At 42.7% G+C, this 27,097-nt stretch overlaps 1 protein-coding gene across 3 annotated transcripts in view; it reads right to left on the bottom strand.

The window, feature by feature from the left end:
- ESRP2 (epithelial splicing regulatory protein 2) overlaps positions 1 to 27,097 on the bottom strand; it is a 155,185-nt gene that overhangs the window by 32,218 nt on the left and 95,870 nt on the right. For 2 of the 3 annotated variants that reach the window (XM_030204298.1, XM_030204301.1), the window contains exons 11-14: positions 24,820 to 25,121; positions 22,670 to 22,891; positions 22,180 to 22,378; positions 21,003 to 21,204 (exon numbers count right to left, since the gene is read on the bottom strand). In XM_030204298.1, coding sequence (XP_030060158.1) covers positions 21,003 to 21,204; positions 22,180 to 22,378; positions 22,670 to 22,891; positions 24,820 to 25,121 — 925 coding nt within the window. The remainder of the gene's footprint in view (positions 1 to 21,002; positions 21,205 to 22,179; positions 22,379 to 22,669; positions 22,892 to 24,819; positions 25,122 to 27,097) is intronic. The other variant, XM_030204300.1, reaches the window with a different exon arrangement.

Raw genomic sequence — 27,097 nt, 5'->3', positions numbered from 1 at the left:
CAAGCCAACAGCAGGACTCGACTTCCCTTTTACCTGCTAATGGGTTCAGCCTCCAATGTTGATTCAATGCTACAGAATTAGCTACAGAGCAGCAATACACTATTACACTGCTTCACTATAGATGACCAACTACTACGAAAACATCATAACATTACACTAACTAGGCTTCTGTTTTACTTTAAATCAGTAGAACTAGTAGCAAAGAGATGGTGCACCACAGGCTAAGCTCATAGCAGATAAGGGGGGGGGGGGGGGGGCTTGCTGCCAACTTGGTGTGAGGAGCTCTTGGGGTGCAGCAGCAAAAATCAGAGGGCTGATCAGGAGATTTGGTTGGAAAGCCATCTTTCCCAGTCTTTCCTTTATCTAGATTTGGGGGGGAGGGGAGAGAAAGAGGAAGGAAAAGAAGCCCTGACCAGAAAAAAAAAAAAAAAAAAAAAAAAAAGACATCCAGAATATCTCATAACAAGTTTCAGAAGCAAAAGGATAAATATTGCTGATAGTTTGTTTACTATCAGCAACATGAAAGCACATCCCTACTATACACTATTTTTGGTATAAACATGATTTATTAGATTGAGTAAACTATTTATGGTGCAGTAAAAGAGGTAGATAAGAGATTATTAGGTCCGGTTCAATACAGGAAAGCATGCATAGCACCATAACCATTAGAAATTTCACAACAGATCTACATAAATAAAGGAGAAAAGTGGGAATGGATCGTGAGCAAAGCAATGTAGTGAGAAATGCCCTAGCAGCATATGAGCTAAAGATAGCTGCCTGAGCAGTTCTGAATTTTCAGATGAAGGCTGAATTTCTCACTACATTGCTTTGCTCACGATCCAGTTGTTATTTTATGTCAACGATCTTTTTCAAGACCATCATAAACTAATTGCCGTTAATCTTGGACTCTTAGTCTTTGGAAACAAGCATACAGACTCCTGATGCAGGCCATCTGGCTGAAACACAACGTTGTGTTGAGTCATTTTGATTTTCAATAAATACTGCTTCACTTCAGAACCTTCTTGTTCCTGGTTTTTTTGGATAGCCTGGTTTCCATTCCCACTTTTCTCCTTTATTTGAGTTTCTCCGTGGGATCTTTTGGAGTTCTCCACGTCAGTGGATTCTCTTTGGACAACAGAAGTACATAGCATAGTAGACGACAGCAGATGAAGAGAAAATTAGTATGTTGCATTTTGTTTTTACCACTATACTCACATAAGAACTGTGTGGGCACAAATGAACTTTCTATGTTAGTTCATAGTTATGCTTGCGAACAACCGGAATGCAAATTTAAATTTTTTAGGTGGCTACCCCAAAAAAAAAAAAAAAAAGAAAGAAAGAAATCCATGCTCACCATTGACATCCCTCTTCCATCCATGCCCTACCCCCTCCAGCCCAGTTTCCACCATTCTTTCTCCAGATCCTTCCCATATGCTCAGGACCAAGCACATTCAGAGTACTTTACTAGGGCCTGACCTGTTTTGGCTGAATTATAGATCAGAATAGAAAATATTTAAGGAAATGTCTGCATGTTCTTAAGTATTACAAGTTATGAGATTTTTCTGGATCCCATCTAAAACAGAAGCACCAGCATTTTGAACAGTGGGTTGTTAACCAGTACAAACCCCTTCTGAAGAACAGGGACAACAAATTCTAGAACTAAAGTTGGAATGAAAGACGTCTTAACTGATAATTTTCTTTCCTTTAGTTGCAGCAGATGAATCCAGAGACTTGTAGGTTTTGACCATCTACCAGCAGGTGGGGATAGTTCAGACACTCTGCCTTATAAAATGGAATGCTCTTTGGTCAGTCAGTATTTCTTATAACAAAGCAAAATGAACCAAAATTATACAACATTTCTCCTTCCTCACAGGGAAAAGTGACCAACCAAGAACTGCAAATGTAAACTGATTACAACAGTCCATCTAAAGTGTAAAAATGCAGCAACACAGTACAACATAGAGAACTAGAAGGAACTGCTAGAAAGATTCATCTGCTGCAACTAAAGGAAAGAAAATTATCAGGTAAGACATTTTTTTTCCTTGGCATCAGCAGCAGATGAACCCAGAGACTTGTGGTATGTAGCAAAGCAGTCCTTAAGTAGGGTAGGAACCTGAAGCTTGCAGATAGCGCTGACACGCCAAAAGATGCATCTGACCAAGCACAGATATCCAAATGGTAGCGTATGGAGAAGGTATGCAAGGAAGACCATGTTGCCACCCTACCTAATTCCTCCAAGGAGAACAGACAGGCTTCCACCGAGGAAGTCATGACAGCTCAGATAGAATGCACCCGGAATCCAGCTGGAAGTAGTTTACCCACTAGTAAATATGCAGATGCAATAGTTTCCCTGACCCAGCGAGTAACCATGGCTTTGGAAGTCGCATTACCTTTTTGAGGTCCAGAGCAAAGCACAAACAAATAAATCTGATCGATGGAACTCTGTCAATTCCAAATAGTGCAGGAATACACAGTAAATGTCAAGCAAGCAGGAAGAAACAAAAGTTAACTGGAGATGAAAGACAGAAACCATCTTAGGAAGAAAGGATGGGACTGTGTGCACAGTCACCCCTTCAGGAGAAATCTGGAGAATCAAGACAGGACAAAGCCTGGAGTTCCGAAACCCTGCTTGAGCCGATACCTGGATCCGATTAAAACTAGGCCGCCCCGGATGATAGCATCTGGTATCTAAGACAAGGGTGAGCCTGACCCAACTGGAAAGAGTGTTTAGACTTTATTTAGGATGACGCCAAGTCTGAGTCACTCAGATCTTTCACCCACCTTGCTAAGTCCTCACCAAACGCTTAACCAACCGCTGTTTGAAGCTGCATCTGCCGACCAGGGGCACATCCACAGCAAGTTTCAAGATTATTAGAGGCTTATACCCCACCCATCAAATAATGTCCAGGCGGCTTTCAATATACCGGGGGGGGGGGGGGGTGGTAAGGACAGAGAGGAAAAAGGGAAACTCCAGCACAGCAAGGGGAAGGAAGGGATGAAATACAATATAAACAGAAAAGCAAAGAGAGAAGCACAAGGGGGGGGGGGGGGGTATCATGTTCTCCAGGTCACCACCACTCATGGGAAGTGGGAAAGGTAAAACTTAATTATAGGCACCTACAAATAAAAGTCTTCAGGTCAGTCTTAAAAGACTACAGTGAAGACGACAATGTAAACTGATCTGTAGCCCATTTCAAAGAGCGGGGGCTTGAACGGAGAATATGGATTGCAATATGGTGATGTGCCCAATTACACGAAAAATTGGAATGGTGAGTTTATTCTGTGAGGGACATTAGGGATTGAGGTGGTGTGACAAAAACTGGTTCACTAGCCATATGAATCTTATAGACAAGCATCAGCAAGTTGTAAGTTATACAATGGGATATTGGGAACCAATGTGCTGTTTTCATAACTGGGGTAATATGATCAAATTTACGGTGATCTATGATTAGTTTGATAGCTGTATTTTGAACTAATTGCAAGCGGCGTAGATCCTTAACATGAGGGTCTTTATACAGAGCATTTCAGTAATCAAGCTGATTACTAGGGAATGGATGAGGATGTTAACAGATAGATGAAGTAGAGTTTTAATGGAACGGATCAGACAAAGCTTGAAAAAATGAGCGTTGAACCATGCGGCAGAGATTTCTGGGAGGAATGAAAGTGAAGAGTCCAGAAGGGGCCCTAATATATTCATAGTTTGGGCTAAACGGACCGAGGTAGAACAAAGTTGAATGGGAGCTGCTAATGTTGGGCGATTGGTGAAAAAAATAATTTTTGACTTGTTGGGGTTTAATGTTTGTTTACAATAAGCCACTCTAACTTTGAGCAGCCTGATGTTAATGGAATGTACCTGTGCGGGGTCAGAAGGATCTAGTATAAAGAATTTGGATATCATTGGAATAGATATAAGGGGTGAAGTCCACAGAGTGTCAAAAGGGGTGCAAGGAAAAGATTAATGATGGTCTGTGATCGCCAAAGACATCTGCTTGGCCGAAGCCTCCAGTCATGCAAGGACTCCACCAAATATGTGATACTCATCTCCACATCTGTCAATTCAGTAGAAGGCTGTCAGACTCCTGGAAGGAATTCCAAATCTGGTGCACCCAGTTAAGGAATGCCCTAGCAGCATATCAGCTAAAGATAGCTGCCTGCAGGGAGTGAGCACTTCTGAATTGTCAGAGGAAGGCTGCACTGAATCCACTAGTTGAGGCTGAGTTTAGCTTGGAGGGTCCAAGAGAGATGGAGAAAAACAGCTGAGAAGACACTGCTGAAGTGATCCGATGTGGAATCTGGCCAATGGAAGAATGTCCATGATAGAGGCCATTGTGCCAAGAACTTGAACATATTCCCAGACCCCAGGACATGATATGGAAAGTAGAACCTAACAGGAGAAAATTTTTTTATTGATGAGCAACAGGAAGAAATGTGTTCCTAAGCCTATGTCGAATATCACTCCCAGATACTCCAAGATTTGGAGTATCTTGGATGAATCTTGTAGACTGTCTTGATAGAGTCACAAATCAGCCAATCGTCGAGGTATGGATGAACCTGCAAACCATCCTTACGAAGGAAGGCTGCCAATACCATCATGACCTTGAAAAATGTCCTTGATGTGGAAAGGGTAACTGGCATAGTCATAAATTGGTAGTGTTCTCCAAGGATTGCAAATCACAGAAATCTTCTGTGGGGAAGTGAAATGGGAATATGAAAGTACGCTTCCTTGAAATCCAGTAAGGTTTGAAATTCTTCCTGTTGGACAAACTATTACAGACTAATGTTCCCATTGTGAAATGTTGAACCTTTAACACTGTGTTGACTCTTTTAAAGTCCAAACCCAGGTGGAAAGACTCCTCCTCCTTTGGAGCTACAAAGTAAATGGAATAACTTCCCATTCTCCAATCATTACTGGGGACAGTCTCTACTGTGCCTAAATGAAGAAGTGTTTTCAAGGTGGCTTAAACTGCTTGATATTTGAGCTGGAGCTTGCATGGAGATTCCAAGAAAAAGAATCTGCAGTGGAATGTAAGAACTCCAGTTAGTAACCCTGCTTCAATATTTCAAAGACACTGGTCTAAGGTAATTTTGGTCCACTCCTCATGGAACCCAGGGGTGTCCCGCTATTATGAAACCCAAGGAGTGAATCAAGACCCAATCTGGAGAAACTCCCAGCATGGCAACACTGAGGTTCCTACTCTTCCACCAAGAGACACATGGGAACAGAGCACTAGCCTCAGGGGGGAAAAGAAAAACTCAAGATGTAAAACTTCTCACAGAAACATGAAGACAATAGCACTAAGCTTGACTCAATGCTAAACTTCTTTGTATAGATGCTGAAAAAAAAAAAAAAAAAAAAAAAAGAATACCTGTAGTGCCAATATAAATAGCATTCTGGTAACAAAAAAAAAAAAGTTCCATAAATGAAGTCAGGGAAACTTTCAGGGTGTTTTTTTTTTTTTTTTAAGTAACTGCCCACTGTCAAAAAAACTGAGACGACTCAAAACTCTTTAAATGATATAAGAATATGAAAGCACTAAATAGGCCTTTTCAGAGGAATTAACACACCTGGTGCACTGCCCTGATGCTGTTCACTGGCTCCCTGCCTACAAGCAGCATCTAGCCAACTATGGAACTATAACTAAAATCATAACTCACCACACACAGCTTCTCCCAAAGGCTAGCGACCGGGGTTACCCATTGAGCAGTGATGGTTTCCTGCATAGTATCTCAATCACTGGAAAAGACTCAGGCGGTCTACTTGTGCTCACCATTTTAGGATTAGCAGGTGCAAGTGTAGCAAGATCAGAAGAAGAAATATTAAGAACCTTGAGATCCTTAGAAGGAAGGCAACTCTTCCTTATGAAACACTGGCAACACGGTGGGACCATCCGATTCTTCTGTAAACAGCTCCCCCTCCTCCAATTCCTCCTGCATCTATGCAGAAAGAGACTGCCCCGACATGACACCCTCAGATTGAGAGAGAGAGGCAGGGGAGCATTAGACCCTGCTTTTGAGCTGGAGTGCAAAAGTATCCTCTTCAGGGAAGGGTCCATCAGGGGAGACCGAGGCAGGAAGCAAGCCAGAAATCTCCAAAGGCTGAGCTAAAAAGAACTGTCAACCTCCTCTACTAGACCAACATATAAGTGTTAAGTATGGTGTTACTGAGAGGATAGAGCCCTAGTAGGTCACTGGGCAGAGTATCCTGGAGGTCCCTGGCTGAGGAGTAAATCCAGCCTTAGGGGAAGGGTTAGAAAATAAAATGCAGCAAGATGGTGCAGCAAAGGGGATGAGTGACATGTTGGGAGGAGTTAGAGGGGGATTAAAGTATTACTATGTGCTTGCACATGGTCTTTTGGTGGTCCAAGATTCCCCTGCAATTAGATCAGTGGCAAGAGAAAGGGGAGTCCCTGGTAACTGCCTTCAGCTCTGAAGAGGAGAGAACAGTATGTTCTGATGGTGACTGTGTATAAAATCTATACCAAATGTCAGTAAGACAACCACAATTCAACTAACATTATTACTACTACTTATTTTTAAAGGGCTACTAGAAGAGAGTCCCTGCTCGACAGAGCTTACAATCTAATTAATGTGGATTAACAGCTGAATAGAACCTTTAATTGAACAAGGGAGGTAATGCAGGCAGATGCTGCCCTAACCTACCTTGCTCCTAAGATCATGGCAACTAAAAGGTGATCACAGTACCCTAAGAAAACCATAACTATACAAAACTGCAGTATTCAAGGTAGGAGTGTACTATGGCCTGCATTACTTTCCTGAAATTAACATTAGAAAAAGGTAAATTTAACACAAAGTGTGAAGAAAAATCTTCCTAACACAAATCAATTATCTCACCATAGTTAAAAAAATATTTTACATATCTATATCTATATGATATGATATCTATATGATAGATATCTGGTGAACCCCTCCCCAACCAAGCTAAAAACAGTAGTATTTCAAGGCCAACATATTACCACTGAATTCTTCTGGGAAGTTATATTTTACAGGAAAACTCTCTTCAAAAGAACTAAGCATGTAACTGTTCGAGAGATTCTCTCTACTTCCCACAATCTGTTCCTGGTACTTTTTTAAAAAGTTACACATTGTGAAGCCTAAGAAATAAATTGGCCAGAACATGAACCTGTTTTTAGCACTCTCAATGTTATCAATGCAGACCTCATTACCCACAGAAGTGAAGTCTTATGTAAAAAAAAAAAAATCTTTTTTTTTTTTTTTCCTTTATTGATTCACCCAGACTTGACTTAGATGTTTTTTGGCAGGATGAAGGCAGCATTTCATGAATAAGGTAGCCTCTTACATTTAAATATACCTTACAGGCCTAGTATATCTTGGGAAAAGCAAATAGTCTTTTTAGGAATGTTTCTCAACCAGCTTCTACTCAGATCTGTGCAATATATTATCAGATTCTTTATATAGTGAGTCCAAAGATCCCTTTCCCAACACAGTCTCTTGACATTACCTATCACAAAACACCTAGCCACCCGCCTCGAGTTACCCCATAGCCACATAGAGGGTCTATCCCCAGCACAGCTCAGGTCCGCCTGCATCTGCTGCTTGCGCTGTACACTAGCACCCTCCTCCCACCGACTGGGACACAACCGCCTCTGGGCGAGTCTCCCGCTACCATATTATCCCCAGTGATTTCTAGGTTACTGAAAGCTATACTACCAGTGGTCCCACAGTTCCCAGAAAGCACTCACAGAACCAACACACAAACATACCAGGATTCTTTATTAGTCCAGACAGGCAGAACGAACAAACAAATGTGTTTATTCTCAGAACTTGGAACAGTGGCCAAAATTGTGCAATTAGCAAATAATAACAGACAACTGAAATAAGGATCAATTATAACTAACTAAACATCTACATACTGTCTAAACAGTACCTGGGAAGGTCAGCATATATAACTGTTCAAAGAGAGATTTGTCTCTCTTTCCTCCCGGGCTAAGACTGAAGCAGCTAGCACTACTGGGTTATTTTTCAACCTCCAGGCCAAATAAGAGCCCAGTCAACAAGATTTCCAACATATACTGCTTCTTGCTTCCTGTTGTGTCAAACTAAAGAAAAGAATACTCTGTTCTCTGTAACAGATTTACAGCAAAGAAACACCACGTGCTGGCCAAATAAGAGAAATACACTTCAGAACATAACGCAGGAAAATATCCAATACATTTTACAGGCTTAAAACACACTGTTTCTTCACATTACCAATGTCTGTATTGGAGTGCAGGAAGCCCATAAGCATGCTCCATTATCTCAGCTTCCTCCTAAGGCCACAAACCAAACACCTGCATCATAGGGTGGATTGATTCAAGTCAGTAGTCAAGAAGATTCTATTGTCTAATAAAAGTACCTTCTTATTGTTTGGTATGACCGCGACACATTTTCATCAGTACTCTGATGTAGGTATTTAGTTTGGAATTTATAACCTGCTCCATTCCCCAATCCTGGGGATAAGCAGACAACGTATGAAGAGTCATATAGGCAGATTCAAAGTAACTGAAGGGACAAAGAGCAATGAAACTAGATTTAGCAAGCGTGGCCATCTGACAGCCCAAGGACAGTTACTGATCCACATGGAGTAAGTACAAGGGGATAACTGTACACATGATGCCAAAAATTAGGTGCTACTTCCACACATTTTCAGTGTGAAAAAAAGCATTCTAATGGATGCAAGACACCAAAAGGGGCAGAAATGTCAGATCCAGGTGAACACACATACTCCCATTTATAGAACAGCACCTAAGTGTTTCTGTGTGGATCTGCAAATGGGGTTATGGCCATGGGCATTCCCTTAAATGTGTACAATATTATAGAATTCTGAAATCCACACCCAACTTGCACACTGGAATTTACATCTGGTTTCAGTTGGAGTACTTCTTCATGCCCAAAAGTTGAGCACAAACTCCAGCACCACTCACTCATTCTATAAAGGACACTGAGCCCAGAACACCCATTACGGAATACCATTCATTGCCCATTTTTGCACCACTGAATTTTTAGCATCATTTACAGATTTTTTTCCCCCCCTAAATATGTTTACCAAGGAAATTAGAGAACCCCAAATGTTGGGAGCAATTATGGAGTGGAAAGGATAGCCATGACACACTGGTCTTGGCAAAGAATAAGGTTGCACTCAGAAAGCCAATCAGCAACAGAATTTAGACCAGGGGCGTAGCCAGACTTTGGCAGGAGGGGGGTCCAGAGCCCGAGGTGAGGGGGCACATTTTAGCCCCCCCCCCCCCGCCACTTTTGACCCTCCCCCAGCGCCCTTCCCCGCCGCAGTCAGGTACGTGTGCTGGCGGGGGTCCCCAACCCCCGCCAGCCAAAGTCCTCTTCAGCGCCGGTCTCTGGGCCGGCGCGTTACTGCAGCTGATCTGGATGGAAGGATTCTGTTTCTATGCGAGTCGTCCTGACGTCCCTACGTGCATGTATGAACGTGCAGGACGGCAGGGCAACTCACACAGAAACAGAATCCTTCCATCCAGATCAGCTGCAGCAACGCGCCAGCCCGGAGACCGGCGCTGAAGAGAACTTCGGCTGGTGGGGGTTGGGGACCCCTGCCAGCACAGGTACCTGGCAGTGGGTTGATGGCGGCGGGAAGGAGGGGGGTCGCAAGGCCAAATCTGGTAGCTAAGCCCCTGATTTAGACAGTGCTGGACTGAGGTAAACCTGGGATTTTTGTGATTCTAAGAGATTAAAAGGATATCTATATAGTAATAGGCAGTAGCCAGATTTTGTATAATGGGTACAAGAGGACTTAAAAAAATATTGAAAACAATAACCAAAACAGAATCCTGAACTATGCCAAAGGGAAGTAAATGTGGAGAGAAAAACTGGAGGTGGCAGAGAAACAAGGCAAGACCAGTTAGAAAAAAACCAGCATAACCACTGATAAGCCGTCCCAAACAAACCTGAGCCTGATATTTGTGATAGCAGCAGGCCATGGTCAACAAGGTTGAACGCTGAGGTGTGATTTACAGAAACTGCTAAAGCCATTATTCCATTGTCGAATGCACTCTGGGGAATGAAACCAAACTAAGGTGGCTGGCAGAATTAAGTGGAGAAACTCCCGGCAATTTGCAAACGTAACTAGTGTTACTAGTGGTGGACCAAGGCAAAGGGTATTTCCAGTCCCTGATGTTGTCTGTAGCGTCATTTATGGTATGGTAAATAAAGGAAGGGAGGAGTCTTATCTTGCATATCAATATAAAGGTATCAGCCAGAGTCCATAAGTAGCTCAGAATTATAACGGTTTAGATCAGAAAAGGTAACAAAAGGTTTCATAAGGCCAAAGAACTCAAATAAGGGATTCAGACTCTGGATGCCATATGAGAGGCCAAAGTTCATTATGTGAAAACAGATGTATGCCATACCGTGATCTACATTTTCCTGATTGAAGAGCATCTGAATGCCTGCAGAATTTTCCTGTTACTTCTCGCGATAGGGACTTCCTTACTGGTTGTTGTACGCATGGAAACCAGGTGAAAGTGATTTTTTTTTTTTTTTTTGGGGGGGGGGGGGGGGGAAGACTAGCCACAAGCAAATAGTTATAAAAAAATGGTGTCATGGTTACACTGCAGAATAAACACCCTAGTTGCTGAACAGTTATAAGCAATAAAATAAATGCATGACACTATTTCAATGAATTCTATTTTATGGTTTTGTTCACATCGGTTTTCAATTTTACTCTTAAAAAAAAAAAAGTTTAATACATTTGGAATAAGACTGTCAAGTACATTAATAACAATGGACTAATCAGTGAAAGGTATGTGATACCAGACAACAGCCTCTGAGAACATGGAGTGATAATTATCAAACCTATTTTCATGGGTAAAATAGTATTTTCTGGTAAATATGGGCTTTTATGAAATTGCTCAAACATTACCATGGCAAAAACATCAAGCCTACTGTCATCTCGTGTGTACTTTTATCTGCAATAGAAGTGGTTCCTGGCACGGGATTTGTGTGGCCTTTTCAACTACAAATGTGCTTCTCAGAATAACACTTGCAAATGTGTGGATATTTTTTCCCCGACTACTAATTTAGGAAGATTCTTTCTGATATAATAAAGCAACAGTTGGATGGAAGAAAGGCTGCACTGGCTATTTCTTTGGACCTGGCCTTGGCATTTAAACATCTTGGACCATCACTTGTTGATAGGTAGATTGAGGGAGTTGAGTTTTAGATGCCAGGTGTTAGCATGGTTTGGTTCATTTTCGGAAGGGCATACATATTTTGTTCAGGGTTGTGATGTTTGCTCCTCAGTGTTTGACATTACTTGTGGGATTCCGCATGGATTGGCCTTATCACCATTATTATTTAATTTGTTTTTTTGCACCCTTAACAGCATTTTTCAGTGGGTGTTTATGTGTATGTAATGCACCTTTTCCTGGGAGGCTTCTGGGTCCAGGGTCTGAGTGAGCTGCAGCTCCCGCGAAGGGCAGACTCCACTGGACCCTCACTCACATGGCACACGGTGCCTCCAACTGGGGAAAGACATGTCAGCAGGTGGGATTACCCTCTTCTCTCCCAGGAAACCAAGTCCTGGTTCAAGATCTGTGGGAAACCAGGCTGGCAGTTAAGATAGGCTGTCTATGGGGAGGCAGTTGTGCACCTTTCAATCCAAATGACCACTCCGCAGTTAGCAGCTTAAAACTCAGTTTAGTCTTCAACTACACAGGAATATCCAACTGTATGAACTCTTCATCAAACAGTACAATTCTTAAATAAATCATCCTCATCATCCTCTGGTATTCCCCCAGAACTCCTGCATTCTCCTACCTTTGGGTATATTTTACAAGGCACTCAGAATCGGGGTTATTTACAATTTGTACAGCTCCAATCCGTGACTATCCCCAAAGATAGTGCTCCAAAGGCTGTGTTTCTCTCTATGTTTCAGGTTTAGACTCTGCTGGTCTAACATCTACCCAGGGCCAGTGAGAGGGGGACAGGGGGTGCAAAATTCCCCAGGCCCAGCACCTGGGTCTCTCTCTCCCGTCAATACCCGGGTGATTGTGTTAACGAGATAACCTGGTCCCGGCACACAGGAGCAGGAGAGAGCAGACCCAGGCAACGGGTTCCCCTTGGAGGCTGGGGAAAAGCAGACACACTGACACAGGAAGGTAGGGCACTGTGGCTGCTTCCCAAATGGGGGGAGGGGGGAGGAAGTGGCTGCAGCAGCCCTGCTTCCACCCAGGATGACCTTCAAGTGGCTGATAGGATGGGCACTCCTTGGCTTCTATCCTGCACTAGGTCTTGTCCACTGCCCATCCAGAGCTCTCCTTCACAGTTACTGGTTTTTCTTAGCAGCAACTCTCCTAGCAGCTAAATAGATTCACTTCTTTTAAATGGGATCCCCTTCTTCTTCGGGTCACTTAGCAGGGGCTTGCAGGCAACCAAAGACTCAACAGCTACAAACATCACTTCTGTCGGAATTCTGTACAGCACAGAATTTGCTCAGAATTCCTCAGGGGCACATGATTCTGCATTTTTAAGCAGAATCCTGGTGATCTGGTCATTTGAGCCAATTGGGAGTCAGGATACACGTCGTGGGACAAAGGGGGAGGTCCGCTGCAGCACGGAATGCAAAGCTGAATGTCGGTTAACACGGTAATTGTTTTTTTAACCTGTCCCTCTAGCAGCTCTTTAACCCTCACCACCCCACCCTTCTTCTATCCTTGCTGGCCCTCCCCAGATCTATATTCACCTGCCCTGGTAGTCTAGTGGCCTCACCCGAAGCGGACCGTTCTGAAGAGGACTGATGTAGTTCAGATGAGGGTGGGTGGTGATGTGTGGATGCAGGGGGGCACATCCACACACTTATCAGGGTACTACTACTACTACTATTTAGCATTTCTATAGCGCTACAAGGCATACGCAGCGCTGTACAAACATAGAAGAAAGACAGTCCCTGCTCAAAGAGCTTACAATCTAATAGACAAAAAATAAATAAAGTAAGCAAATCAAATCAATTAATGTGAACGGGAAGGAAGAGAGGAGGGTAGGTGGAGGCGAGTGGTTACGAGTCAAAAGCAATGTTAAAGAGGTGGGTTTTCAGTCTAGATTTAAAGGTGGCCAAGGATGGGGCAAGACGTAGGGGCTCAGGAAGTTTATTCCAGGTGTAGGGTGCAGCGAGACAGAAGGCGCGAAGTCTGGAGTTGGCAGTAGTGGAGAAGGGAACAGATAAGAAGGATTTATCCATGGAGCGGAGTGCACGGGAAGGGGTGTAGGGAAGGACGAGTGTGGAGAGATACTGGGGAGCAGCAGAGTGAGTACATTTATAGGTTAGTAGAAGAAGTTTGAACAGGATGCGAAAACGGATAGGGAGCCAGTGAAGGGTCTTGATGAGAGGGGTAGTATGAGTAAAGCGACCCTGGCGGAAGGTGAGACGGGCAGCAGAGTTTTGAACTGACTGGAGAGGGGAGAGGTGACTAAGTGGGAGGCCAGCAAGAAGCAGATTGCAGTAGTCTAAACGAGAGGTGACAAGGGTGTGGATGAGGGTTTTGGTAGAGTGCTCGGAAAGAAAGGGGCGGATTTTACGGATGTTGTAAAGAAAGAAACGACAGGTCTTGGCGGTCTGCTGGATATGAGCAGAGAAGGAGAGAGAAGAGTCAAAGATGACCCCAAGGTTTCGAGCTGAGGAGACAGGGAGAATGAGAGAGCCATCAACAGAAATAGAAAACGGGGGGAGCGGGGAGGTGGGTTTGGGGGGGAAAATGAGAAGCTCGGTTTTGGTCATATTTAATTTCAGGTGGCGTTGAGACATCCAGGCAGCAATGTCAGACAAGCACGCTGAAACTTTGGTTTGGATGCAAGGTGAGATATCAGGGGTAGAAAGGTAGATTTGGGAGTGAAATATGCATCTAGAATTTAGGTGTGAGCAGTAATGCCAGCCATAGAGCTGATGTGTTCGTGCCTAGATGTTGGAGATATGTATAACTATAAGTTACGCATGTATAAATTATACAAGCATTTGGAGTCCTGTTCATGTATACACTCCCTTGCAAATACAATTTAATGAAAATACTGGATTGTACAGAAATTCTAGATAATAATAGCACTAATGTAATGAAAATATGGGATTGCACTGAAATTCTGGATAATTAGCAAAAATGTTGTTTAAATTGTGACAAACCTGCAGAATTTGTCGATTTTGTGTGCAGAATATTGATTTTTTGGTGCAGAATTCTGGCAAGAGTGAAACATGAAAAACCAAACTAAGGAAAAAGAAAAGACCCCCCCCCCCCCCAAAAAAAAAAAAAAAAAAAACCCTACAGGGCAAACACTTAAATTGTCTCTCTTGCCACTCTTCCTCTCTCTCTCTCTCTCTGCATTTTATTTCTGAACTACATTTGTTTTTGCATTCACTGCTGATGTCCAAATTGGATTATGGAAACATGGTGTATTTAGATATTCCCCATGTTCGAGTAAAAGGTTAAGAACCTTACAAAATGCAGGAATTTTGCTTATGGTGGGGGTTGGGGGAACCATGTGATCCGTCTATCTTCATTTTCATTAGTTACCGATTAAGTATCGCTCTTTGCATAAAGTTTTTACTTTGGTGCATAGGGTGTTATATGGGGGTGTTCCTCCTTGTTTGAAGGTTATGCTTTCTTCCTATGTGCCTGTTAGAGCCTTAAGATCAGTAGATTCTTTTTCTTTGATTCTTTCTGCTTCTTCTTATGCTCATTTGACATCTACTAGAGACTGTGCCTTTTTTTGGTGTGCTCCAGTTCTTTGGAACTGGATCCTTTTAGATTTGCGAGTTTAAGAGTGTTTTCAGAAAATTTAAGGTAAAATTTGTCTTTTTTTTTTTTTTTTTTTGTAAACAAGCTTTTGAGCAGGTGGGCTAACCATGGGGGATGGTATGGGGAAGTCTGCAGAGATGGTAAGGTGATTTGAGTTTTAAAAATTGAATGTTTTTTTTAATGCTGTGATTGATGTTTGCATGTGTCTATCCTAGTACAATAGAGTTCTTTTCTGTATTTCATAGTTTTGTGTGTAAATTTCTGTAAGAAGGGTGGAATATCAAGTGTTACTATTAAGCTATTGTAAATTTGTTTGCACTTTATTTTGTTGTGCACCACCTAGATCCCTTTTTGGAGACTGTAATGCAGTTTATAAAGTTGGATTTAAGGTCAGCGACCAAGATGGCATCCCAGTCCGACATACCTCTCAGAGCTCCAGACTAAATGCAAATTTTACTTCTAACCACTTGCTTTGGTGACCTTTTCCTTTGGAAAGATGGTGAAGAGAAAAGGCAAGACAAGTACTTACCTCTCCAGGTCCCTGCTTGTGGCTGTTCGTTCAAAAATTGATTTATGTGGTTTTGTAAGTTGGGCGGAACAAATTTCTACCAGAACTGGCACTGGCAACAGAGCTGCTTTGCCAGACCTCAAAGTAATGCTGAGCCTGAAGAATAACTTGCACCCCCTGGTCCAAGAGTGCAGACGAATGCCAAGTCATCGGCAACACACTCAATGCCGCAGTTGCGTCGGAGTTGGGAACTGGAATGAGCAGTTTAAAGTTTTGAACTGCTGCATATGGGGCTCCAAATATTGAAGAGCAGTCCCCGAAAATATGGAGTGTATATCATGAGTTCCAGTATGTGTTAGCCCTGCAAATGTACTCCAGGCTCTGTTGATAACCCCTCTAGTGAAGCCTGCCATTGTAACCTCAGATTCCATAAAGGGATGCCATTACTCGCTTGGAGAAAACATTCTTGCTGAATAAACAGATGTTGCTTTTTTTGAATGTAAGTCTCGGCTGTCTACCCAAGTGGCAAAAATTAATGAGTTGGATGGGAAAAATTGGTAATATTCATTTTAAAGTGACAACTTCCACAATAGTGACTTAGTGAGTTGTCATATTTACAGTTTAACCAATAAGATGGAAAATGTTTGAACTTACACTAGGAGGTTGAATTTACATTTTAATGTCAGCGTTCCCAAGTCTATGAATGTATCTCTGTTGATTGTTGAGAAAATCCTGGGAATATCTAAAGAAGCAGCTCCACCCACTTCATGGGTTTATTGTTTACCAGAAAAAAAAACAAAGCATCTTGACATTGGACAGGGAGAGCAAGCCGAAGATAAACTGTCACAAAAATATTAGAACCTTCTTGAAGAAAAACAGAAATCTACTTTATTAGTGACATTTGTTCTTGAAGTGGACAAAGACTGGGTCAAGAGACAATTAGAAATTATGTAGAAAGGTTTGGATATTTCCTGATGTCTGTGTGGAAACACAGGAAAAATGAAAACAGTTGTTGTCATTGTGCTATGAAGTGTTGAACTTAGGAGTGTATTTCTTCTTACATTTTCTTTATAAATGTTTAATTTTATTGGATTCTAACAGATACCTATTCTATGATACCAGCAACTTAGGACATTTCTTGAAAATAGACGTGCAATTCCTATTTCTATAAGCTAAGGGTTGTAGTTAGAGGTCATGACAAGGTCTCTTTTTAAGTGTTAATACAACTGCTCATATTACTTAATATCTCCCCTCCTCCTTCATTTAGTGGATTTATAAGGAGTCCAAGTATTGCCTTTGAATTATTTCATTTTATGTTTGTATAGTACAGGCTTTATTCCTCATACATGTTATATGCTTGCTCATGTATAAATGTATATACATTTTTAAAAAATTAACATTGGATTTAAATTCACTACCATTCTATAATACAAGACATGAGAAAAATGAAGAGGTCAGATGCAACAAATGTTGAGTATGAACTTGTATTTACCCAGAAGATTGAGAACCAAAGATCACAAAAACTTGACTGCTATGGTGCAATATTTTAGAAGTGGTCAAGTTTTTACAGCTGGCAAATATCCTTAGAAATGTGGACCAGAACTACTTAACAGACTGGATGACTAAGTTAGAATGATTCAGGGTGTGTAGAAGGAAGCTGTGTTTATTCCCAGTGATGACCGGTTATTTTTCCTTTCTTCAGTCTCTACCAAATATTTGATTTTACAACAGGAGGCTGTTTGAGTTTCTTCTAATATTAGCCATCCAAAGCCATCACAAATTTGTGAGAAGAGAGCCCAATGTCATTTGTAAAAATCCATCAAAGTTGGCTACTTCTATAAATAGGGCTGGGGCAGGGTTATTCAGTTCCCCAAGCAAATCTTCAGTTTTGCTCCCACAACCAACTCTGCCTCTAGACTCCCCTGAAATTCTGACAAAAAATTATCTCCCCTAATATCATCTGTTCAAGAGTGTGTTTGTTATGTTGTTGGGTTTTTTTTGTTTTTTGGTTTCTTTAACAGAACCTATCAGCATCATATTTCAAATATTAAAAGCCAACACTCAACACACACATAGAGAGAGAGCAGTAAATAACTATGTGCAAATTGTCCATTCTCCCTGCAAGCAAAAAGTGGTGCTTTAAATTTATGAAGCTACCAGGAACTATTGTGCTTTGACTGCAGCTGTGCTCTGCCAACCCAACTCTCCATTCCCCTACACTTCCTGGACCCTGTCACCCTGGCCTTTAAGGGAGGTACTTAAATAGCACAGTAGTAGCCAGCTTTTCTCAAATCTTGGCCTGGTTCTACACCTTTCATGCTATGTTAACAGACACCATAAAATTATTTAAAGGTAGCCTCTCCTAGGCCCTGTACTATGATGTGAACAGTAAGTTTAGTAAAAAAAAGCAGAATTAAGAATTGATGAACAGAATTAAAAGGTCCTTTTACTAAGCTGCGTTAGGTGCCACCGTGCCCCTAACCACGGCAAAAATATAAAACCACTGCGGGATGCTCTACAGAATCACATGGTAGTTTTTGAATGTGCATGCACTAATTTTATGCTAAATAACTTTTGTATTTTTTTTTTTTTAGGTGGCATCAGTGGCAGAGAACGGGCATTCCTGTGCTAACCAGTTAGCATACCTACATAGCCATGCATTAACCAGTTAGTCTGCAGTAAAGGCAGAAGCTCTTAACACCTCCTTAACAGGCATTACGTGCTCCTGTGATAAATTTTTGAAATGGTCACATGCTAATGGCAAAATTAGGAATTCTCTCTCAAAAACCTACCCCAGAAAACAGCAAACACAATATTGGAAATTAATGGCAAACTTAGTGTATGGCCATTAGATAGAGAAAACAGAAAAATTGGGGTTTAACAGTTGCAGTAAAAATGGCCTCAGCCCACAGGAAAGACCCACGTAAGGGCGTGCTAAGGCCAATTTTTACTGTAGCTTAGTAAAAGTACGTCTTGCCCCATCCTTGGCCACCTTTAAATCTAGACTGAAAGCCTACCTCTTTAACATTGCTTTTGTTTCGTAACCACTCGCCTCCACCTACCCTCCTCTCTTCCTTCCCGTTCATATTAATTGATTTGATTGCTTACTTTATTTATTTTTGTCTATTAGATTGTAAGCTCTTTGAGCAGGGACTGTCTTTCTTCTATGTTTGTGCAGCGCTGCGTATGCTTTGTAGCGCTATAGAAATGCTAAATAGTAGTAGTAGTAGTAAGTACCCTTAAGAAAGCTGAGTTTTGTGGCATACACTGTAAATATAAAATGTTTCTTTAGAAAAAAGTTTTAGCATAAAGGAATGTTAGGAGTACCCAAGAATGAAACTAATTGTCAATGTTTTCCTAAGTGTTACCAAGCTAACACATATGGACTTAATAGGGACACCAACTCTCGCCCATGATCAAAGGTAGACCCTGAAAACTAAAGATTTAGACTAATCACCTCTATCAACAGCCCCTCCTCTCAGGTGTACTGGGCTGCAGTGACTTATGCAGGCAGCCTAAGACCTAAATTACTCTGTACCAGTGGCGTAGCCAGACCTGACATTTTGGGTGGGCCCAGGGATAATATGGGTGGGCACTGTGTATATAGGTATAAGTAGTGTTTCTTGGGATACTACAAAATAATGCCTTAGAAATTCATCATCAAGTGTATTCTAAGTAATCTGCCCAACAGCTGCCCTGCATCAATATAAACCATATACATTCTTAATGGAAAAATAAATATTTTTAAATATAGCTACATTAAGTCTACTATAATGGCAAACATCTCAACGCACATGACAGGATTCTGCAATATAATTACAGCAATGATATATATATACTTCAAACTTTGCAAACGTTAACACCAATTCCAATAACAATACCTTTACAAAGGCAGAAGGAATATACACAACAGCACTAAGCATACCATTGGAAAAGTCAGACTCGTAGATCCCTACACAAACCACATACCAGCATACTCAGTCAAATGCAGAACACAGACCAACCCTCATCAATTACAGAATAAAGGCCCAAAAATTAGAAATTGTCCTGTAACCTGACATCAGCCCTTCCCTTCCCTAACCTCCCCCCATCCATCCCTATAGCCCGTCATCAGCTTTTCCCTTCCCTACCCCCCCCAACCGTTCTTGTAGCCCGGCATCAGCTTTTCTCTTCCCTACCCCCCCCCCCCCCAATCCATTCCCGTAGTCTGCCAACAGCCCTTCCTTTCCTTCCCAACACCCCCATCCATCCTCATAGCCCAGTATCAGCCCTTCCCTTCTCCACCATCCATCCCATAGCTAGGCATAAGCCGTACCCCACACTTCCTTGTAGCCTAGCATCAACCCTGTCCTACCCCCACCCATCCCCCCATGGTCTGGCATCTCCTCTCCCTGTCCCCCCACCCTTAAGGACACCAGCATTAAATATAAGACCTTTTTTTGTTTGTTTGTTTTTTAAATGTTCTGGGCACTGCTGACCCACCTCCACCCAGAAACCCATCTACATTAAATTGAAAACATTTTTTTTTATTATTATTATTTTAACCTTTGTGCTGCAGAAACCATCCCTACCCAAAAACCCACCAAGGCACCATGACAAATATAGTACAACCTTTTTAAAATTTTAACCTGGGTATAATAAAATTTATTGGTGGTGGATTTCTGGGTGGAGGTCGGCTCTTCACTACTTTGGGAAAAAAAGTATACTGAATGATTAAATATACCTTTTTTTGCCCTAGGCAGTGAAGAGTCCACCCCCTCCCAGAAGCCCACCGGCACCACCAGCCAGCATTACACTGACTTCACTACACGTTAAAAAAAAAAAAAAATTTAAACCTCTCTTTTTTTTTTTTTTTTTACCTGTGCAGCTGGGCTTCAGTGGTTGCAGGTGGTGAACAGCTCAGCACTCACTGTGCTGTGTGCTCCGCTCCATGCCGTGTGGAGCCGCAGGGGAGTGCTGACTAGACCTGGGGGGGGGGGGGGGGGGGGGGAAGGCTGCCGCTGCACTGCAGCACAGAAATGGCAACAGCAACACTGACAGCAGCCGGCACAGCACTCAGCTGAACTGCGGCGCTGTGATGCGCACTGGGGGCAGGGAAGAAAGAGCAAGGCAAAGCAGCACACATATGGGGAGCGAGCGAGGAAGGCACTGAACAATGGACTGCAGTAGTGGCGCCAACATGCAGCTGCAGCGCAACCGCTACAATGACCTGCCTACACTTCCGGATCAGGAGGAGGAGGATCAGAGAGCTGCCGGCTGTCTGGGTGGGCCTGAGCCCACCCAGGCCCACCCGTAGCTACGCCCCTGCTCTGTACCGGCATCATTTTTACACTGCCCTATAGAAGGGTTAACTCTTGAAAGCTCATCTCAGATATATTGAATTAGTGCAGTATAAAAGGTAGAACTGAATTTGCATACAAGTATGCTAAAACCAGTGTTTCTCAAACCAGTCCAGGGGGAGCACCAGCCAGCTGGGTTTTCAAGATATCCATAATGAATATGCATGAAAGATTTGATATAATGGAGGCAACAGGACTGGTTTGAGAACTGCCATGTTGAAAATCACATAGTGCTTATACTACCAACTTCATTTATGAAGATCAGCATCTTGTGGTTAAACAGTGGTCTTCTAGAAGGATCATTTGAACAGGATTCACCACCATATATTATACATATATAAATACGTCAAACATTAAGACTAGGAATTTAAGATAAACACATACCTAGGATAGTAGGCTGTGTAGTTCATATAAAGCTGAGTAGCTTGAGCTGGGTAGTAGGCAACTGCTGGAGGCGCTGTGGCTGAGGCATGGTGGTTCCTTGCTGTGGATAACAAGGCTGGTGACTGGTAAAGTGTGGCAGCTGCTTCTGCTGGGATGACTGCTGTTGCTGCTTGAAAGGCAGCATAAGCTGGAGGAGACAGACCTAAAGATAAATCAAAACAGAAATCAAGTTCAGTGCTTGATGGAACAGAGGGAGAGTCATGGATATCCACTTGGAGTGCAGAAACAGTTTTTCAGATTGAACAGATACCAGACAAACACTAACTGTTTTTCTTTCCATGCTTCCTTTATGCCCTGCATCTTCAATCCCACCTCCCCAGACAAGATGCCTCTGCAGTTCTGGGATCTTCAGTGGCCCAGGGATGGAAAAGGCTCATCCCAAGGCATTACTTATTGGAAACCAGCAACACTCATCTCTCCTTAGGAAAGATCACACTACCACTCAAGCACAAACAATCTAGCCCCAATGAGTGGGCCATCCAAAAAATAATCCTTATTCACATTGCTTGAGCCACAGGGCAGCAGATCATGAAGATTTTCTCCTTTCTATCTTTGGAAGATGGAAAATGGTAGAGAAGGACAGGAAGTTCTGCTAGAGTATGGCTATACTCTATTTGCTTGCAAAGGCAGGCAAAGTTTGGAAACTGTGCCTAATCCATCACCAAAGCAGTAAATCTTTCAAAAGCTGTAAGCATGTGATGAGAAAGCCCTCAGTGATTATACGCTAAAATCACTGCATGCACTTCCCATTCACAACTCCTCAACCAAGTCAACATGCTTGCTTCTTTAAAGCATTCTTTGGTGTTTTCATATCTTTCTATAAAACATCCACTCAAATTTCAGCAATAGGCAAATCCACAGCAGAGCTCAGGGGTAGGTTGAGCGGAGAAAACCACAATTCACCCAAAAAAGCTGAAAGTTCTGAATATGCACTGCATGGCCATAAAGGTGCACCACAAGAAGCTTAAATCATTCCCCATTATGGTCCCACAGAACAGCTTCCAGAGATGGGCGATTACAGATTATGGCAAAAACCCAGTATGAAAGGTCACAGAAGCTGCAGCACCTACCACATTTTAGCCTTCAGCAGCAGAGCGCAGAAGAATTGCAGACTTACATGGTAACTTACATGGCGGTGGGGATAAACCACTACGATTTAAAGTGCCACCCATTAAAACAAAGTTCATTTCCTCTCCTGAGCACTGAAACACCTCCACGTAACGGTCCTTCATCATTTTCTTGTGGCATTTCTGGGCCACTAAATAAGCTTTGTCTGAAGACTTCATTTGAATAAAAGCATCACCTGAGGGTCGTCCCTAGAGCAGAGTGGAAACAAAAAACTGGGCTAAGGGAAATTAGGTCAACATGAAGAAATAAACAGGACTTGGTGGTATTCCTATCACGGTGCTAGTCCCTCACACTTACCTAAATTGCAATGCCAGGGGTTCCAAAAATCTTCCAGAAAGAATATATATTTTTTATACCTACAAACACACTGTGAATATACTCTCCATGTGTAACAAAGACCTAAAATTAGAATGTGTTATTACCCTGTACCACACTATAAATTGTCTAATTCATAAAATGTAATTTGAAAAAAAGTTCACCTGTTGATTGAGGACCATATGAACACCATGTGGCTTGATATCTACAGTAGATTCACCCATGAATTCAAGGATGTCGTCTATAGCAGCTGTGTAAGGCAGACCTCTGAGTCGGACACAGTCTCTTACTGTGCTCGTTACCATGGGGTAAGGTGAAGGAATGACTGGAATAATAGGGCCCGGAAGAGTGGGAATCAGAGGTGTTGATAAATATCTGTTAAGTACCTGTAGGGTAAAAAGGTAAAGCACATCAATTTCTAATTACAACTGTTCTGTTTAACAGAAATAAGCAGATAAACGTGTTCGCTTATTCTCATTAAACACTTTAGATCAGGGGGTGTCCAGCCTCAGGCCTCGCCAGGTGGAGTTTTCAGGATTTCCCTCAATGAATATGTATGAGTTCTATTTGCATACAATGAAGGCAGTGCATGCAAATAGATCTCATGCATATTCATTGGGGAAATCCTTAAAACCCAACTGGATTGCAGCCCTTGAGGACAGAGTTTGAACAACCCTGATTTAGATACTTCAGATCACGCACTTTCAGTCAGTTTTAAGCAGCGTAAGTGTCCCAATTATTGTTGAACTCCTATTTAGATATTATATTTTGGGCACCGATTCCTTTGTGCTGGACAAAGATGGATTTCATTCTGAAAAATTATCAGAATTCCTTGCAGTCTTGAGATTAACCCAAGCCTGCAATATAATAAAAAATGTACCACAAAAGAATGTATCATCTAAGGGAGCATTTTAATTTGTCATAAGCACAGTAGAATATACAGGTATTTGCTACACAAACTCCATGACCTCTATAAGCTATGCTACCTCGACCAGTGGTGTAACCACCGGGGGGGAGGGGGGCACCTTGGAGGCCTGGGTACCCAAAATTTGCTGGTTTGACTGGTGGGGTCCCCAAGCCCAACCAGCAGAAGCTTTCCTGTGGTGATGTTCCCCACCACGCTGCCCGCCTTGCTTCTCCCTTCCTCGCAAACATGCTCAGTTTTAATAAAATTGAGCATGCACAAGCTTCGCACATGCTCAATTTCACTAAAACTGAGCGCATGTGCCAGGGCGGGAAAGCAGGGCAGGAAGCAGAGCATTGTTACAGGAAGGCTTCTGCTGGCTGGACTGGGGGACCTTCACATCTCAGTGGCTATTCATACATTGTAGATTGTACTTGACTTTTGTGCTCATTTACCTACTTTAACCTCCACTTTGAACAGTCTCTGACAAGGAAAGTGGATTATCAAACATATAAATGGCAAGTGACTGACTCACCTGCAAATGCATAGTAGAGACTTCCCTCTCTATCCCCGCCCTCACGTCAAGACGTGATGACGTCAGAGGGCGGAACAGAGAGGGAAATGGAGTCGGACTGTCAGACGCTGACGCTGCTGCCTGGAAACGAACATCACGCGCACCAACCTCCACCCTCCCCCCCCCATCCCCGCTGCCGCTCCCGCCCGCTTCTGTTATCGGACCCCCTGCAGTGACCTGACAGCGCCTCTCACCTCTGTGTGGAAGCGCTGAAGGCAGCAGCAGAGTGATCTGCTGCTGCCTGCAGCGCTTTCACACGGAGGTGAGAGGCGTTGTCAGGTCAGTGCAGGGGACCCGGCACGGAGGGGGGAGGGAGCGGCGGCGAGGAGGGTAGCTGGACATGGGGGGAGGGCAGGTGGGAGAGGGCATGGTTGCTAGACATGGGGTGAGAGGAGGGCTGGTGGACATGGGGGGAGGCCAAGGGAAAGAGGAGGGTTGCTGGATATGGGGGGGGGGGGGGGGAGGATCGGTGGACAGGGTGAGGCCAGGGGAGAGAGTAGGGCTGCTGGACATGGGTGGAGAGCAGGGGAGAGAGGACGGTTGCTGGACGGGGGGGGGGGGGGGGGTGACGCCAGGGGATACAGGACAGCTGCTGGACAGAGCAGGGTTGCTGGACATGGATCGGGGGAGGTGAGGGGAGGGCAGGGGAGACAGGTTTGCTGCACATGGATGGATGGAGGTGAGAATTATTACATTTTGCAAAACACAAATCTCGCCCGTTTTAACGGGCTTAACTGCTAGTAAAAAAGATATATTGAATTGTTCACTATTCATCTATACAACTAAAGCTGGCATGTGAAAAAACTTTTGTGTTCAAAAGGGAATGGAATTGTAACCTGCTGAACTTCTGCAGCTGTGCTCCGGAAAAGTTCAATGTAACGCTTTCCTAGGATCTCCTTGTGCTTTTTAAGTGCTTGCTGTGCATATTCCTCACATGAAAACAACACAAATGCATCTCCTGTTGGCCTGCCATCTGGATACTTGACAAAGAGAAGTCCTTCCTTCCCGCCTGTGACGGGACATTCAGTCCCCAAGAACCCCAACACATCCTCTGGAGTGGCAGTGAATGGCAGGCCCCTCATTCGAATGATGACCTGATTCTCCATGGACAAAAACTGGGCTACTTCGTTAGAGGTGCCTGAGAACACAACACAGATCATAATCAGAAGAGTTAAGGTGTGACCTGGAAGTCATCAATTTTACAGTACTAAAAACTATTTGTCCTAGTGGTCAGAGCAGGTATTGTCTCTATATGCACATGTACAACACTGGGTATATCTAGTAGCACTGGAGAATTATCAGTAGTAGTAGTATTAGATTCTGTAAATAAAAACTTGCATGCCACACTAGGTTAATACCATAGGCTCTGGTTTCCCCCAGTTTTACAACAAGAGCTGCAAAATTTACTCCCTTGCAGCATGAACTTCCTTCACAGATGAGACAGAGCCTCTCTTCCCCTTCCCCCACTCATTAGCTGGACAGAGGTGACAGCAGCTGCAGTAGCAACACAGTTCATGTCACATGAGGCCCAAACTGGGAGGTTTCAGCTCTGCAGTATTAGCATACATGCTGCAATGCACCCAAACCCAAAGTCCAGTCCTGAGCAGACCAGAGGGTGAAAGGACTGCAGATGGGTTGGAGGACAGGCTGATACTGAAACGTTAGGGGTTGAGAAGACAAGAAAATTTAATGAAGGAGGGTGATGAACAGAATAGAGGGGGGGAATAGGGGGGGAAGAATGCCTGTTTTTGGATTGTTCCTTTGTGCATTGTCTATCTTATGTTTGTGATATGTTATCACTTGGTGTTGGGGTTTTTTTTGTTTGTTTTTTTTGCCTTTTTTAGAACTGAAACACCATCTACCATAAAATAAATTGTATGTTTTTTATTTGGTTTGCATATCACCCTAGTGTGAGAAGTAAAAGGTTGTCAATCAAACCTAAACAAGGTGTGGAGAAAGACATTTTTTACTCTTATACTTTTATAAAGGGAGTAGAAAGGCTGTAGCAAGGATATAAGTACCAAAGCATGAGGAAAAATGTATAAAATAAAATACAGACAAGTTGAAGTGACGAAGGAAATGTCCGATCTGTAAAGTGTGCTGTCCCAAAGTGGCTCGAATATAATCTTTCACATCAAGTTTAATGGAGACTCAGAGTTATTGTTTTATACAGGTCCAATTTAAGGGTTTCTTTTCCATGCATACAGGAAAAAAAAAAACTGTGGAATTTAATCAGGCCTTAAGGTACTTTAACTTTGTAAGTCTATGCGCTTTGAAAATAAGCGCCCTGGTTTCTTATGGCCAGCTGGTAAACGTCTAGATAGATTTTATGAGTTTTGTGGCAACATATTTGCTGGCTACATACGACAAACTGGCTAAAATCATCAATGTAAAGAATTCTTTTGATTTAGCCCATCCTTCCAAGTACTACAAAAACAAAACAAAAAGAATCAATCATGTAAGAGAATCAATGAACACAAAAATAATTAAGAGGCTATTTAATATCTGAAAGTTACATACACATCGTTGTGTATTTCATTGATTTGGAGCCAGATAAGAAAAGTAGCAGTTCCTGGTCAAAGCTATGTTAAAAACTTTTTTGGTGGTGGAAAATAGGTAATTGCTCTCTTGTAAAAATGCAATGAATAAGTTGGAAAAGAAGGAATCAACTGCTAACCCAAATTTGAGAGGGCACGTTACACTGGGCCTTAAATGCTACAGTGAAAGGTTTACCATAGACAGTGAATAGCTATCACAAGTGAGAGACATTCTCTAAATCGCTCCTGGAGAAGCAATTTAGCCACAGCAAGTCTGAATTAGCTGCAAACATACTTTCTGCTAATAAACCCAAGTGCAGAGTACTACACAAGGCATAGGTATTTGTGCAAAGCCTGCCTGAGGAAAAGGGAAATGGGACTTGATATACCACCTTTCTGAGGTTTTTGCAACCACATTCAAAGTGGTTTACATATATTCAGGTACTTATTTTTTGTACCAGGGGCAATGGAGGGTTAAGTAACTTGCCCAGAGTCACAAGGAGCTGCAGTGGGAATCAAACTCAGTCCCCCAGGATCAAAGTCCACTGCACTAACCACTAGGCTACTCCTCCACTGA

The sequence above is a fragment of the Microcaecilia unicolor genome, chromosome 5 (assembly GCF_901765095.1).
Source record: "Microcaecilia unicolor chromosome 5, aMicUni1.1, whole genome shotgun sequence".
In the NCBI taxonomy this organism is placed as follows: domain Eukaryota; kingdom Metazoa; phylum Chordata; class Amphibia; order Gymnophiona; family Siphonopidae; genus Microcaecilia; species Microcaecilia unicolor.
Note: the sequence above shows the minus strand (reverse complement) of the source record. Positions and strands in the feature narration are given on the sequence as shown.